Below are 15,986 nucleotides of genomic sequence, written 5' to 3' on the forward strand. Positions count from 1 at the left end.
ATGTGACATCAGCATCCGGCGCTCGGAGAATTCCAGCCCCCGAGCCACGTGACCAGCTCCCCCCCAGAATTTCAAGATCCGCGATAGCTTCACGCGTGAGAGCGGCGCAAGTCCCAACCAACCCACCCACGACAAGAACCGTGCCACACCGCCAAGATGGTCGGTTCGATACTGCGCAACCTCTTCTCCCCGTCGACGCGGCGTCTCGCGCCAACAGTCACATCCGCCCTCCCAAGGACCATCGTCAATGCGTCGCCGCAGCGCTCCTTTTCGACGACGTCCCCTGTCTCCGCCACTCTCAACCAAGTCCTCCGCGGCTGCCGCAAAGGCAAAAAGGCGCGCCACGCCACGTCGCCTGCGCTGGCGGCCTTGCAGAGTCCCGCGATGAAGGGTGTCTGCCTACGTGTCGGTGTCGTCCGTCCCAAGAAGCCCAACTCGGGGGAGCGCAAGATTGCGCGTGTCAAGCTCAGTTCCGGCACGCACATTACGGCGTACATCCCCGGTGAGGGTCACAATATCCAGCAGCACAGCGTCGTGTTGGTGAGAGGCGGGCGGTCACAGGATTGTCCTGGTGTGCGGTACCATCTGGTCCGTGGAGCGATGGATCTGGTAGGCGGCCCGACTTTCCCATGCTGTGGGGGATATTGTGAACGAGTACTGACAAGGTCCAGGGCGGCATTGCGAATCGTGTATCGTCGAGAAGTAAATACGGATCAAAGAAGCCCAAGAAGGCGACGGTTGGTTAAGACACGAGGGGAGCGAGCATATGACGGAGCGTGTATCTCTACTGTACAAACAAGACATGCAAGGCACAGACGGCAAAGAAGCCGTGGATTAACAAGACTTATATCATTCTTGTATACATGAATAAAACATGCTCAGACATCACCTTGACGCCGTTTCGACTGCTTTCAGTCCGTGTCAAAAGACCGTATTGATCCTGTCCCATGACCCAGGTCCGCCCTGCCCAATGTGATCTATATAGTACAATTTCAATTGAATACCGAAACCTTTTTAATCCTTCTGTTGCTCCCAGCCCTGGGGCTTCTCCAGCCCGTTCGCTTCGAAGAAACGGGAGGTGCCTGTTGGGTAGTTGTCAGTAACAAGTCCTGCGAAAAATGCGGTGGAGAACGTACATGAGTAGCCCTTCCAGTCAAAGTTCTTCTGGGGGTCGCAGTGGCACTTGAGGTCAATGCGCGTCTGCTCGCCGGTAGGGCAGTGCGTGAAGGGGTTGTGATAGTAGGCAATGTCGTTGAAGAACTTGATCTCCTCCTTGGGCAGGAGCAGACCGGCGCCGATTGAGTGCACGGGGGCGTCGCCCCAGCGCTCGTAGAAGAAACCGCCGTCCTTGTCGAGGGACGTGAAGAAGTCAATGTAGGCGTCGCTACGCAGCCAGTCGAGGCTGCCGATCTCAAAGTTGGACCAAAAGTGGCAGCGGTTGTAGGTCTCGCCGCCGTCGTCACTCAGGAACTTCATCGTGTTGCCCTCGGCAATGTGCTCCGGGTGGTTCTTCATGAATTTCTTGGTGCTGTCCCACAGCGTGGGGATGGTCTCCGGGTACTCGTAGAGGCTGAGCACGAAGCTGTACTTCTTGTTCTCCTCGACCATGACGCGGAAGGGGTCGTAGTGCAAGTCGCAGTAGAGCTCGATGCTGGGCTCCACGCGCCAGTAGTACTCGTAGTTGAGCATGATGGGGTGGCGGAAGAAGAAGCCGGACTCGTAGCGGCACATGTGACGATAGCTAACCGAGTCACCGTAGATGATGCCGCGCTGCTTCATGTCGTCGCGCACCTTCTTGGCCTTCTCCTGGTCGATCCACTCGGGGAACGACCAGTGCTCCTCGGGGATCTCGCCATAGTGCGTCTTTCCGGACACGAGCGAGCTTGTCACCTGTTTGAACGTGTCGTCAAAGGGCTTGTCGTTGAGGAAGACCCAGTCGTAGTTGAAGCGTTTGTTGAAGCGATCCTCGACCTGGCGAATCGACTTGGCAATCTCCCAGACGTCGCTGTTGCGGGCCAGCGTGACAAAGGTAGCGTTCATGCGCGGGCCGGGGTCGGTGCCCTCGAGGTTGTCCCAGCCAGGAGCTCCAGGGCTCATAGCCAGAGGGTGCTCCGCGCCAAACTGGTCCTCCAGCAGCTTGGAGGATCCAGAGTAGCCGGCATGGCCAGCAGGCTCTGCGGGTGTGTCTTGGACCTCGGGAGCAGCAGGCGCCTCCTTGATCGGGGCTTCGGCGGGCGATTCGGGGCCCGGTTGCACAGGAGCCTGGCTTCCTTCCTGCGGCTGCGGCGCCATGGGAGCCTCGGGAGAGACGGCACCGTCGTTGACTTTGACGTCGCCAGTGTTGAGGCCGCCGGGCCTGATGTCGACGCTGTGATAGTCGGTGTGCGAGAGGAAATAGTATAGGCCGAGGAACTACGACAGGGTGTCGCGTGGTTAGCTTGAGCCTTGGGATCCTAGGGTGGCTGGCGGGTGTGCCTAGACTTACGACAACCGCAATGGCAATGTAGCGCACGAAGCGCGTGTTCCCCGTTGCCATCATCCTGACAGTGGACGCGAGGAAGCCTCTTTCTCTGGAGCCAGCGTGGCTACGGGCGATGGATGGCGCGGATGGAGGAAGGACGGTTGAACAAGCAGATCAGTCAGGGGCTCGTCTGACTGTCGCAAGATAAGGTTCTAGGATGGGCACGAAGGAACTTGAAGGGTCGAATACGGGGCTGGCCAGATGTCTCAGAAGGGTCGCTGGCTCAGGCACTCATTGCTCTGTCGTCGCACTGCCAGGACTAACAATGCTCGAAGGCCGGAATTCCGATGGTTCGAAATGAATGCTTTGATGGAGGGAGGAGGGGGCACGGCGCACAGTGGTGAATCGAGAACCGTGAGGGTGAGTTTTGGGTTTGACTGGAGGGACTTGTCACTGGAGGCCACGAATTGTGGGTGTGACTTCGTATTATCGACGCAACCACCCCCTGGACAGCGCATACCTGGTAGGGAAGGATGGCACGGCGAGGTGAGCAGGGAAACCGACAAACTGCCAAGCATTGTTGCTCTTGGTCAGCCTGTCGACTCACCGAACATTGTTTGTATCGTTTGCTACGAGAGTCGATTGACGTAGTTTATGCCACTCCTGTTCCGCCTCGTGGCTCATTCTGGTCCTGATCCTACCTTAAACAAGGTAGTTCGATTTGGAGTGCATCGGCGCGTGGCAAGCACACGCGTACGGATAGTAGCTTCCGAGGGCGTCGAGTGTTGGATGCAATCAGTATCCAACACAACGTGAGTCCGACGCTGACCTCGTCAAACACACAATGTCCGTTCAATACTGCATGGAAGAGGGCGGAACAGAGTCGACAATTGCTCTGGCGGTCAGTCCCACAAGCGCGGTTTGAGATCAGACCGTGGTAGGGATCTTTTAGCAGTCGCGTCCCCCATATTCATATCCGCGATCCGATATGACTGTTGGACGACAGACATCTCCTTCATGCATTCCAGTCGCGCAGTCAATTGAATCCTGCGTGCTAATTCATTGAGTACTCACTGGCCCCAATGGCGTACTGCCATACTTGCGACAGACACTTCAAGTCTGACGTGGCGCTGGGGCAGCACCATCTCGACTCCAGTCGTCACGTCTATTGCCGGAGATGCGACAGACCCTTTGGCTCTTATTCAGCGTGGGAGCAGCACGTGCGCAACTCCTACGCACACCTACGCGCACCATGCCTGCGGCTATTGCGATGTTGTGGTGGACCTCGACGACAACAGCGACCTGAAGCGCCACTTTGACAGGGTGCATCATCGCTGCCGTCCATGCTGCATCATTTCTCAGACTGCAGACGGACTCGGGGCCCATGACATATCGAGGCACTATATGTGCCAGGTGTGTGGGAAGTACAATGACACTGAGCATAACCTCAAGGCTGTAGGTACCCAGCGCAGCGCTCGATCTTGGTCAAGCCCAGTCGTCGAACATGGATGTAGCATCTCCGGAAACATAATGGCAAGTCCCTGACTTGCTTCGGCTGCTGCCCTCGGGCATTTGCAACCCACTTGGCCATGCTTCTACATTTGAAGCCCGGAGCGTGTAATGCAAATGTCGACGAATGGGACATTGTCTACTATGCTAATGAATGCTGCGAATACTGGGGCTATACATATTCCACCAAAGACGCCGTGTCCAAGTTTGGATGCCGGCGTTGCGACAGGACGTTCAAGAAGATGAGCGGTCTCCTTTGGCACGTCGAGAGTGACGCCTGCCAGGAACGTCTGGAACCGGGATGGCCGCTAGTTGTGGGACTTTCTCATTTACCTGCGAGATCGGATCTGAGAAGGGCTGGTTGTTGCGATACAGTACATTCTCTCGTACGAAGCTGGCTTATAACGGGAGCTGCAAGCGCACAGTTTCGAAGAGACGACCAATCCTCACGTTCTCCCGTAGGCGCAATGGGCTCGTTAAGTCCATCGAGTCAAGGTGCGCAGCAGCGCAATTGAGGACAAGCCCCGCGCTCTCCACCTCTGCCACGTACCGCCGACTTGGTTGAAGACTCACAATACTCTTCCCACGAGGTCTCATTTCTTCCCAGAAGCGAGTAATGTGCGGTCTAATATTCAAATGCGATACTTGATTCTTTTCCATGGACTCAATGGCAGATTGTGGCCCTCTACGTCAATCTGGGTTGCTCTGCGGTACCGACTGGCGATGCCTTCATGCTGCAGGTCCCGTATCCCAGACCTGAACCTGACCTCGGTCGCCTTGGTGCTCCTGTAGGACATCGAATCATAGCTAAAAGTAGCAGGTTCACTTACAAGTCTTTCAATCTTATTCCAGGCGTGAGTGTTTTACTTTATTCATTGTCCACGTCTCGCTAGGGGCTTTTCAAACAGCCCTGCCCCTCGCGTCCGTGTCCGTTGCATCCTCCCGTGGTGGGGACACCGAGACGGTGCCGGATCACCGAAGATCACGGCGCCGTTCAACGGCATGCGCCGGCGATTCAGGGCACGTCTCGTCCAAGCCAACCTGGATCCGATCCCAGCGATTTTTGGATAGAGAAAATGATTGCGATCGAGACATGCCACGACCCGAGGTAGGCCGGCCTCGTAAGGAGTCAGGAGTCCGCACAGGGCTTGGGCAGGCCAGGTCATGTCGTCGCCGCCCCTCAACTTTGAACTCGCGCCTCTGCCGCGATCCAATGCATTGGTTCCCACAGACAGCGCAAGAGTCCACTGTGACGTGGCCGTCAATTGGCCTGGCTAATCCTACTTCTGTCTACCAGAAGTACTGGGCGCTGAGGACAGGTGGACAAAATGCTCAAGGCAAGTCGCAAAAGTAAGTACATGAACTTCTGGGTTACCGAATCCGACAAGCCGCGCCTTTTCCTTGGAAAACCGGGTCGGGGCTGGAGCTGGCGGAACATCAACTTCAAGGAGGGTGAGACAGGGTTTTTGACTGGACGACGCGAGAGAAGGGGATCTATTTTATGCGGGCAATGCATCGTGCGCCGCTGACGGTTGACCGTTGTCAGGCGTGGTGTTGCGGGCTAGAGAGCAGCCAGGTCCATAGTGCGCTCGGTTGGATCTCGGACAGCGAGCAACAGCAGGTACAGAACGTGGTCATCTCCTGTCTTGAGTACGGAATAGATCAACTTGGGCACATGGCGAAGCCTTGCTAGCTGATCACCGCGCAGAGCATAATTCGTCATGACCAAACGCCAATTACCTCGCGCTTCAACAGGCCAATGCCACCCCAACCCAATCAACTCCGGAACGACTTGCGATATTTAACACACGCTACAAGAACATAGTCACCCTCCTACAACTCCCCCGTCATCCCAGACCACCGCTCAGTGGCTGCCCCCCACCCGTAAGCTCCGATCTCCTGCTCCTTTGAAGTCGGCTACGGGAGCGAGGAGTCGAGGACCCCGCCCCCGCTCACTCCTGATACCCCTTTCCCTTCAACTGAACCATTGTGGCCTTGTCAGCCAGGCTTGGCAGGTCCATGTACATCTTCCCATTGTACATCTTCCCATTGTACATCTTCCCATTGTACTAGAGCCCGAGGGTGGCGCCATGGATCCAGTCTACAGTGCCCTCTATACTTAGTTGCCGGCCTTGACGGACTCCAGTCTCTGCGGGTGGATGGATTGCTTGAGACGATCCACCCGCCCACGCCCCATTGCTGAGCGCGTTGGCTTGCCTATCGAGCTCTTCCTCCCTAAATTGTTCATGCCACCCGTCGGCTCAGCTTCCCCTCGGCTGATCTTGGACGAATGACGACCCTGGCCTCCGTGTCCATAGCAGTATAGGTGCGTGCTCCATGCAGCATGCAAGGCCGCGAGGTGACCGAGCAGGAATTCTCTCTTCCGAAACTTGTACTCCGTGTACGTACTACGTACGTATGCATGTATGTAAGTAATTGGCCTCAGACTCCACCGAGTGGGTGAGCGACTGACGTAGCAAGGCGAGGTAAGGTGGTCTCAACTCTCGACTCGGTCCTCCTCCAGGTGGTTAAATAGGCACGGTGCCCACGCTGTTTCTCCTACGTCTTCCTTGCCAGATATTACTACACCATCTTACCCCTTGCTCCTACAGTACCTTGCCACTACTCAATCACCTTACTACCCCCCAGCCTTCACCATGTCTCAGCTCTCTCGCGCCTACGGTCTCACCAGTGTCAACGACACCAAGGCCCTCTACGATGAGTGGGCCGCTTCCTACGACAAGGAGATGGCCAAGGAGGACCAGGACTACGTCGGCCCTGTGCTGGCGGCGGCCCACGTCCTGAAGCACCTCGGCACCCCGTCCATCCAAGCCGACATTGAGATCCTCGACGCCGGCTGCGGCACCGGCCTCGCCGGCATCGCCCTCGCCCAGCTCGGTGCCCAAAAGGTGGACGGCATCGACCTGTCCCCAGGCATGCTGGACATTGCCCGCAAGGCGGGTGTCTACCGCCACCTGGACACCGCCGACCTCTCGACGCAGCTGGCGCACAAGGACAACACCTACGACGCCATCTGCTGCGTCGGCACCCTCACGCAGGGCCACGTCGGCCCCGTCGCCCTCGACGAGTTTGTCCGCATCACCAGGCCCAACGGCTTCGTCGTGTCCACCATCCTGGGCAGCATCTACGAGTCGGGCGGCTACGAGGCCAAGATTGAGAGCCTCGTCAACCAGGGCCGCGTACAGCTCATCAGCAAGGAGCTCGAGGACTACCGTCGCAAGGAGAATGTCAAGGCCCGCATGGTCGTGCTCAAGGTTCTCTCGTGATGCGCGTTCGTGACGACGATGATGATGATGATTGATGGTGATGTTCCCCGTGTGAACAAGCATGAGTGACACACGACTTGGTTGCGCGAGAGGTAAGGCAGCGATTTTTCTGGGAACCAAGCCCACGCTTCATGAATGAGTGTCCTGCCTCTCCTCTCCGGCACCCTTCCCATTGGCCTATCCCGGTGCTAGGGTACGCCATGGGTGTCCATGCGTGCGATCTTTTGCGCGGTGCATTGGTTGTGTTTTTCCTTGCCTCAACTGCGCGCGGTGCCGCCACACTCCTCGCACACGGGCAGCGACGATGATGGGTGCTTCTGGGATATGATATGATGATATACAATGACAATTGAAACTTGTGATGTGAACTTGACACTTTGGCCTCTGGTCGTTTTCGCGTAGCTCGATTTACTTAGGTATTTGGGTGGAACTTGGAATGCCTCACTTTGGTGTCGTAGTCGATAGCGGTTCTGGTGCTAGTTGTTATCCATAGCCATTTCAGCGGTGCAAACTTGGAAACTTATAATCATGCGGGTTTGACGTGCATAGTCGAGTGGTACTTCGTCGTCTCTTGGGGGGTGAGTTGGAGAAGACTTCACGTGACGGGTAAGATCTGTGCCTAGTTGCAACGTGCCTACAGCGTTCCTGACTAGTCTCGAAGGTTCACACCTCCAAGCATCTGATTATAAGGCCGTGCATGAACAATTCATCACAACTTGCCCAGGTTGTCTCCTAGTCAGCGATGCAATGCGTGTCATGTAGGGTAGGTCGAGGTCGAGGTCTGATCCAGTCGCCTGCAAGGCCAGGATTCTAGTCTCGGACCAGAAGACTGTAAATTCATCAAAAAATTCCGCAGCAGTTTGCAGCAAAATATGATAGTTGCAGGTTGCACAAACACAAGCAACGCCAACGTCACTGCAGAAGTCCAGACAGCGACGGAGAGAGGTGATGAATTCATCGAGGGGCATGGAGATGCTGGAGTGTCACGTGTAGGTTAGTAATCAGTGGCGGGCCAATCAATAGCAGCCATCGTGCGCCAGCCAGAACCGGAACCGCTGTGAGCAAATTCCCCAGAGCCGTTGACGGATGAAAGAGATCTCGTTACGACACCGCGTCCGAGATCAGCATCGTATCGAATCATCCCACCAGCACCGGCAGCTCCTCTCGAACTTTGCCCTAGCGCCGATTAGGCGGCTATCGCACCCTATCGCACCCTATCGCACCCTTGCTCCAGTCGGAAGAACGAAGCGGAAACAGAGCTATCAGGACTTGCTCCCAATCGGCTCATACTTCCTCCACCGTCGGCGGCGGCACAATGATAGATTTGAGCCAAACATCCTTTTTAGCAGAAAAATCATCCATCTAGTGGTAAGTCGCGTTCATGGAATTTCGAGCCTCTGCTTAACTCCATCTCTGGAGGAACGAGCCAGACTGCCCTGGATAAAGGGCGCCTGCCGTTGGATGCAGCGCAAGAGCTCTCTCTGCCAACGAGGGGGAGCTCTTTAGCGTCATCGTCGAGCCCCACTGCAGATTGCCCTGCAGTCCTGATCCCTCCACCAGGCCTGCCACACGTCGCTTCTCCAGACGTGGACCAAATCTGCAACGGAACGTAGCTGACAAGCCCAGTACAATAGCTACCAGTTTTATTCAACCCGTACACACCATGTCTTTCTTCGGCTTCGACACCAGCGGCCATGACAAGGCCCAGCCAGGCTTTTCCCAGGCCCACGATCCCTTTGCTGGCCTGTCCGGCCGGAACGCTGACGTCGACGACGCCCTCGAGTTTGAAGATACATACGACGGCCTCGGCGACCAGCTCGACGACGCTGACGATGCCTTCAACGACGACACCTTCGGCGGAGGGTTTGGAGCTGCGCCTGCCCCCAGCCATGGCGGAGCCCCTTCGGCGGGCAAGGTGGGAAAAGACTTTGACTTCTTCGGTCATACGGCCAAGGTCTCCGGTGCCATTGAGGAGGAGCACATGCGGTTCGATCGCCAGCAGCCCACTGCGCGTCCCGTCCAGCAACAGTCTCAGAACCAATATCACCAGCCGCCGCAGTCCCAGGCTGCCTACTATGCCAGCCAACCGGTACAGCAAGCGTATCAGCCTGCGAGGACGGGCTATGAGAAGTACAGGGAGCCCGAGGCTATGCCTGACCTGAACGTCGATCGGAGCATCTGGGGCATTGGGCCTTCCAAGGCCGCCGCGCAACACGCCGCTCCCTCGCTGCAGGCCCATTATGCGCCCCAGCATGCGCCTCAGCCACCAGCTCAACCCCCGGCGAGCCGGAAGATTATGAGCTTGGAGGAGGTGGAGGCAGCTATGCGACAGCCCAAGCCCGCATCTCAGGCGCCGCCTCAGGAATATCGTCATACACCCCCCCCGCCTGGCTTCCAGCAGCAGCAACATCAGCAACAGCTCTACCAGCAACAGCAGCAGCAGCAGTATCCTCCCCAGAACCTGCAGCAACTCCAGCAACAGGTTACTACGCCTCAGCAAGGCCAAGCGCAACCAGTGACGATCCTTCAGCGGCCTCAGAGCGGCCGGCCCAACAAGGCTACGCCTCCGGCTCAGCAGCAAGCTCCTCCCGCTCAGCCTACCCAGATTCTTCAGAACCCGAACCGACTGTCTGGGGATGCCGGACGCAGCGCGATGGGCCACCAGCCTCATCCGTCCCAGGGATCCCTCCCCAAGATGGGCCAGTTGCAGCAGCACCCCCAGTTCAACCAAATGTCCGAGGAGGAGAAGGCCGCCTTTCTTGATCAGGAGACGAAGAGAGCCAAGCGCAACCACAAGATCTGGCTGCTGTCCAAGGACAATGGCCTGATGACACCTCAAGACAAGAACTTCATCACCCGCATTCAACTCCAGCAGCTTGTGTCCGCCACCGGCAACCCAGCTGAGCGCGATACGGACACATCCATTGCCGAAGACTTTTACTACCAGGTGTACAGCCACATTCGCGCTGGGCAACGTCAGAACCCGACGCAGCCCCTCAGCAACTTTGCCCAGACCTATTTGTTCCAGACTGGCGGCCGTCACGGTGGCCTTAGGAGGCACGGCCGCCCCGCGGAGAACCACTTTCAGCGCATGGAGCAGCAGGTGCAAAGAGCCGTAGAGGCAGCTAAGAACAAGCCCAAGAACCCCCAGCTGGTGATCGCCGGCAGCCTGGGCAAGATCTCGTTCAGCAACGCGAAGACACCAAAGCCCCTCCTGAACATCAAGCGAAACGACAGCGAGACGCAGCGTCCGAGCAGCGCCAAGAAACCTACCCACACCGGTCTCAACCGTAGAGCCGTGCTGAGGGCCGTTGAGAAGGTGTACAACACGCTGATGAAGATTGAGGACCATGTGCGCATGATCCCGCCGCCCATGGACGAGGCGGCCGACGACGCCCTCCGCACGCAGCATGCCGAGTGGAAGATCCAGCTCGACACTTTTATCGCCCAGCTTTGGGACGAGCTGCAAGTGCACGCGCCGGTCGACGAGATTGTCCCTCACCCCTTCATCGCTTTCCTGTCCTGCGCCAAGGGCAAGAAGGCCATTCCTCGAATCTTCCCTCATCTCGACTTTGAGAAGCGTACGACCATTCTGACCCTCATTATCTACCACCTCGACCAGCTCGACGTTGTCCAGGAGGCCGTGGTCAGCGCGGACACGACGCTCAACGCACGCACACGCGAGAACGTCGAGCTATTCATCTCCACGGTCATGCCCTCGCTCATGGGGTACTTTAACGAGACCGGCCTCGACATTGTCGATGGCGTCCTTAACCTGGTCGCCATGAAGCTGCCCATTGATACGATTGCCAAGACGAGGATCGGTGTCTCGATGCTCACCCTTATTCTGAGTCGCGCTGTGTTGCTCAAGCAGACGGGCGCCGGCAACCCAGAGCAGTGGGAGAAGTGGTAAGTTGACTGCAGCGAATGTACTTATTGAAACTGTACTGACACATCTGACCAGGGATCGCACTTTCGAGACCTTGTTCAACAAACTCGAGCCGTCGCTGCCCTACATTTTCCCCGGCAGCGTCAACACCGGCGAAGACGTTTACGTCTGGCAACTCCTCGCTGCGATGGGCGTCACGGCAACCCACGACCAGCAGACACGCCTCGTGCTGGCTGTCAAAGACCGCGTCCTTGACACGGTCCAGCTGTCCAAGACACTGCCGCCCGCCATGGCGAGCGACCGTCTCGGCAGTGTGAACCTATTCATGCGGTCCATTGGCTTGGATGTGGAGCTGCTGCAGTAGCCGAGTATACTTAGTGCATGACCTTTTGCGACAACTACATGGTTTGATTGGGTGATGGGCATTTCACGAGGGGGTTTTATGAGGAGATTTGACAGATGCCATGAAAAGCGTGTGGAAGGGTTGGGCTCCAACCGCCGTGGGCCTGGATTGAAGAAACAAGGCTCAAATGGCAACAACAACAAAATCACGGTGTAGGATATGGATTCAACTCATGAGAAGCGATATGCTCGTGCAGTCAGCGCACGACCTAGCAGTCAGTCTTCATAGGCTGTCTCTTTTTTTTTATGATTTCCGAAAATGTCTTCCCTGTTCTTTCCCCCAAACCTGCGCCGTGCAATGCTCGTTGATGGATATAAATATATATACAGGTCACGTCTCGCCGCTTTTCACGCCCGCCCACCGCGTCTCGCGCCAGCCACGGCAGCGCCGCCTCGTGTCCGCGTCGCTTTTGGCCTGGCCGGTTCCGCCGCGGGTTCAGGGGCTTTGGGCACCACAGGCTTCTTGGCCTCTGACTTGACAAATTCCACGGGCTCGTCCGGTTCCTGCTTCTTGATGCCGCTGATGGCTTCGAGCAGCTCCTTGTCGCCCCATTTGGTGGAAAAGTGCGGGACGTGCTCAGCCAACTTGGGTTCCTCGGGGACGGCGGCCTTCTTGGCCTCAACCTCGTCCTCCTCGGAGGCGCTCTCCTTCTTCTTGCCCTTGTCGACGGCCTCCGCCTCTTGCCCGTCTGCTGGAGACTCGCCGCTAGCCGGGTTCTGCAAGAAGAGCGACTCGTTGTACACGTCCCAAGCCGCCTCTTCGTTTTCGTCCGTGTAGCGCAGTTTGCGCCACGGCTCACTCTGCACGGCGCGCAGTCGATCTGCCATTGTCTCCGTGGTCGCCACCTCGCCATCCGTCGTCGTTTTTATCGTCATGTGGATGGCCTTTGCGCCGCCCGCAGCACCAGCAGCGCCAGCCCCGGCACCGCCTGCTCCGGCGGTCCCACTGGCCTCTCCCGCCGCCCTCTTCTCCAGATGCGTCGTCGCGTCAATGTGGTGCAGCTGCGGCCGTAGGTGGACGAGCGACGAGACGGGTGTGATGTGCAGATTCTGGCCCTGAAACACGCCCACCATGTACTGAACCTCGTTCGTGTCCGGGTACTGGCCGCCGAGGGTCTGTGTGGTCAGCGCCTTGCCCTGGCGCACCGCCTCGTTCCAGTCCATCATGAGCTCGTTGTCATCTTCTTCCTGCTTCTTCCGACCGCCTTGTTTCTGCTGGACGGCGCCAAAGCCAAAGCCGCCCGCGAGCCCGTGACTGCCACCGCTCTTCATCTGCGTGGACTGGTGCAGGCTGCGACCCCAGCGCTGGCCCTTTTCTCGATCGTACACGACGGGGTCGCTCGAGAGGGGGACGTCGACCTCGACCATGCCCGCGTGGGACTTGAGGCGCAGCTCGGTGGGCGGCGCGCGCGGGTGCTGCGAGTCGGTGCGGTTGGGCTGCTGGAGGACGAGTAGGCGGCGGCCGGCGGGGAGGGCTGGGTTGAGGAAGACTGAGTAGGTGGCGGTGATGGGGTCGTCTTCGTCTTGAGGCGGATCAACGTCCATCTTGGCGAAATCGACGGGTTTCGCCATGGCGAGGATTGGGTTGCAATGGATGTCTGTTGGTGATCGACGTATGTATAATCGACATGTGGTGGGAGAGCTTTCTACACGTCTGGTGGGGTCGCGCATGACAGCAAAATTGTCTTATCTTATCTTATCTTATCTTATCTTATCTAGCCTATCTTATCGCCCCTGCTCTGGCTGCGACGCTCTGGCTTACACAGCTGAGACACGTCAAAATTGACATTGTCTATGCCACTTCCTGCAAACTCGCTCTTCCTAAATCATGGATTCCTCAAGCTGATTGACAATTCGTCGCCGCCAGATTGTGCTGGGGTGTGCAGTTACCGTCGATCGATTCTCTTTCCCCCCGGGCCACAATTGGCAACGGACCCCGGCTTTGTTTTGCAATGCCAAGTCCAGTACGCTCGCCTTGAGAGGTCATTTGTCCCCCGCCAAGGGCTCGGCATCTGCCGTGCAGAACGCCGGAGCGTCGGAGGCGCAGATGTTTGCTGGCGTCTGATTTTTGAGGCTGGAAGTTCGAATCGGGGAGACCCAATAGTGTTGATATGCACTATTATTGGCACATCTGCCGGCGAGTGCACCAAATCCCTCCTCTCTAAAGCTACGTAGCCTTGCCACTCGCTCGCGGTGGCGCGGCACTGGGCAGTGTTAACATTTCAAGGCTGAGTCTTGTGCCAAGGACGACAACATATTCGCCGAGAGACAGTGTGAAGATGCCCACCTTCAAAGCCTCAAACTACATGTGTAATCAGTTGAAAGTTGGAACATGTCACTGCGGCCAGGGAAATTGCCAGTCGGAGCAAACAATCCGTCATCCAGCACCCCGGACGCATCGGCCTCTCCTATGATCTTATCCATCCAAGCCTCCAACTCCCGGGCAAGCGCCTGGCTACTTTTCGATCCGTGGGACCTGCCAAGATCATAGCCAAGCAACTAATTACGCGTTGGCACCTCACGCTGCCCCCCCCAGCATGACTGGTTCAGATTTGAAAAGACCATCTCTGGGCAGCACATTTTGGTACGGGACGTGCCCACAATGTCTTGGAAGTTGGAACCGCTGTAGATACTTGTTATTCATGGTCGCCCGCGAGCTCAGTTTTCCATCCAACAGAGATGCACCGTACTTAGTATTCACCTTGTCGTCTGTCCCTGATTTCGCTGTTCTTTTTTGGCGCGGCCTTCCAGTCGCTCTCTCGTACGGATAGCGATTCGACAGCACCATGGGCCTACCCATGCGCGCTCCGCGCCGGTCAATGACCGTAGCGACAGCAGCCTTGGTTTTCTTCGTCACAATTTTCGCCTTGATCAGCTCGGTAAATCTTTTGCGCGCTGCTAAGCTTCTCAAACAGTGGGCTAATATGACAAACAGCCAGCACGAAACAGTAAAGTGCTCCGACCATGGGCCACGGACGCGGGCATCATCCACAGCGGCGCAAAGCCAACATCATCAAAGGCGGCGTGGAAGGACCCTCCCAAGCGAAACATGCACATCCTGCTCCCGGCCACGCAGAGTAATGTCAACTTCTGCAAGACATTGCTGAGCATGACCATTCTCGGCTATCCCAACCCAACCATACTGGCTTGGGGCGACGATGACGAAAGCGGCGGTCTGCTGGGAGGCGGCTCCCACTTCGCCAAGATCACGCGCGTCTTGGAGTACATCAATAACGAGGAGCGGAGAAAAGATCCTGCCTTTGAAGACGAGCTTGTGTTCATGCTGGACAGCTTTGATATCTGGTTCCAGCTCCCTGTCCACCAGCTCCTAGATCGGTACGACACCTTGCTCGAGCAAGAGAATGCGCGCGTGAAGCACCGCTTGGGAAAGGCCTACGAAAAAGAGGGCATCAGGTCGCAGATTGTTTTTGGCGCAGGCAAACGCTGCGCGCCCAATATCCTCCACAGCGTCGCGTGCTACCCGACCCCGGAGTCGCCTCTCCCCATGGATCTCAGAGGTGCGGCCACCGACACCGTCTTGGGCTACAGCCCCTGGTCCAACTACAGGACGCGCTATCTCAACTCGGGATACATCATCGGGCCAGTCCGCGAGCTGCGGCCGCTGCTAGAGCGCGCTGCCGAGAAACTCGCGGCGTGTGCGAACCAGGGCGACCTGCCCATCGACAATGGCTATGGCTCCCACGAGTGCTTCCGCGGGAGCGACCAGAGTATCTTCATTGAGATCTTTGGCGAACAGGAGTTTCACCGCGAGACGATGCGGCGCCACCACCGCAACAAGATGGACGACTGGCTTGACGCCATTGTCGCCAATAGGCCTGCTTCGAAACCGCCTGCCACGCATATCCAGGGGGCGCCCATCAACGACATGCTGAACCCAGAGTTCGACCACGAGCTTCGCAGCGCGCAATGGGTGCCGGATAAGCCGTGGGAGTTTGGGATCGCACTGGACTACTGGTCCACCCTGGGCCACCAGACCTCCAACGCAGCCCACGACTACCGCTACCTGCGTCACGACCAGCCGATCGAGGAGCAGATAGGCAACAAGGGGTGGTTCGACTGTCCCGGCAAGGGTTCTGACCTTGCCGACTTGCCAGAGGGCAAGATCCCCATTCTCGCGGGCCAAGAGCCCAGTAGCTGGAAGGCTCTCCCGCTGTACACGGAGATCTGCCTCGGTGTCGTGCCCGTCATGATCCACCACAACTCTGTCAACAAGGGCCATCGCGAGAAGGAGTGGGACCAGGTCTGGTGGCACGGTCGTGCGAGGGAGCTCCTCGAGTGGCGGCGGACGCAGGGCGCACCACAGCTGGTCAAGGGCATCCCAGCCGAGAATGGTCCCGTGCTGAAGTGGGAGGAGTTGTGTCCAGCGGACATCGAGCCTGAGCTGTTCAGGGATGGGAATCAGGACTGATGATTGATG

The 15,986-nt window shown here is 57.5% G+C and overlaps 6 protein-coding genes across 6 annotated transcripts; 4 read left to right on the top strand and 2 right to left on the bottom strand.

The window, feature by feature from the left end:
- Positions 1 to 156: 156 nt before the first annotated feature.
- Positions 157 to 746, top strand: J7T54_000943 (37S ribosomal protein-like protein; the record flags this gene model as incomplete). Its single annotated transcript, XM_051504985.1, has 2 exons — positions 157 to 609; positions 672 to 746. 2 exons carry the CDS (start codon positions 157 to 159, stop codon positions 744 to 746), a joined length of 528 nt encoding a protein of 175 aa, XP_051363656.1.
- A 268-nt stretch (positions 747 to 1,014) lies between these two features.
- On the bottom strand, positions 1,015 to 2,539 carry J7T54_000944 (alpha 1; the record flags this gene model as incomplete). The annotated part of the gene is made up of 3 exons (XM_051504986.1): positions 1,015 to 1,082; positions 1,137 to 2,412; positions 2,486 to 2,539. The coding sequence occupies 3 exons, from the start codon at positions 2,537 to 2,539 to the stop codon at positions 1,015 to 1,017; spliced, it is 1,398 nt and encodes a 465-aa protein (XP_051363657.1).
- Positions 2,540 to 6,627: 4,088 nt separating this feature from the next.
- Positions 6,628 to 7,257, top strand: J7T54_000945 (Ribosomal protein L11 methyltransferase (PrmA); the record flags this gene model as incomplete). Its single annotated transcript, XM_051504987.1, has 1 exon — positions 6,628 to 7,257. One exon carries the CDS (start codon positions 6,628 to 6,630, stop codon positions 7,255 to 7,257), a length of 630 nt encoding a protein of 209 aa, XP_051363658.1.
- A 1,663-nt stretch (positions 7,258 to 8,920) lies between these two features.
- Positions 8,921 to 11,510, top strand: J7T54_000946 (DNA topoisomerase 2-associated protein pat1; the record flags this gene model as incomplete). The annotated part of the gene is made up of 2 exons (XM_051504988.1): positions 8,921 to 11,166; positions 11,222 to 11,510. The coding sequence occupies 2 exons, from the start codon at positions 8,921 to 8,923 to the stop codon at positions 11,508 to 11,510; spliced, it is 2,535 nt and encodes an 844-aa protein (XP_051363659.1).
- A 386-nt stretch (positions 11,511 to 11,896) lies between these two features.
- Positions 11,897 to 13,120, bottom strand: J7T54_000947 (DNA-directed RNA polymerase III subunit-like protein; the record flags this gene model as incomplete). The annotated part of the gene is made up of 1 exon (XM_051504989.1): positions 11,897 to 13,120. The coding sequence occupies one exon, from the start codon at positions 13,118 to 13,120 to the stop codon at positions 11,897 to 11,899; it is 1,224 nt and encodes a 407-aa protein (XP_051363660.1).
- Positions 13,121 to 14,367: 1,247 nt separating this feature from the next.
- J7T54_000948 (uncharacterized protein) lies at positions 14,368 to 15,977 on the top strand (the record flags this gene model as incomplete). The annotated part of the gene is made up of 2 exons (XM_051504990.1): positions 14,368 to 14,427; positions 14,484 to 15,977. The coding sequence occupies 2 exons, from the start codon at positions 14,368 to 14,370 to the stop codon at positions 15,975 to 15,977; spliced, it is 1,554 nt and encodes a 517-aa protein (XP_051363661.1).
- Between the last annotated feature and the right edge of the window lie 9 nt (positions 15,978 to 15,986).

Source organism: Emericellopsis cladophorae (assembly GCF_022114955.1).
Source record: "Emericellopsis cladophorae strain MUM 19.33 chromosome Unknown NODE_11_length_583618_cov_114_125112, whole genome shotgun sequence".
Lineage (NCBI taxonomy): Eukaryota > Fungi > Ascomycota > Sordariomycetes > Hypocreales > Bionectriaceae > Emericellopsis > Emericellopsis cladophorae.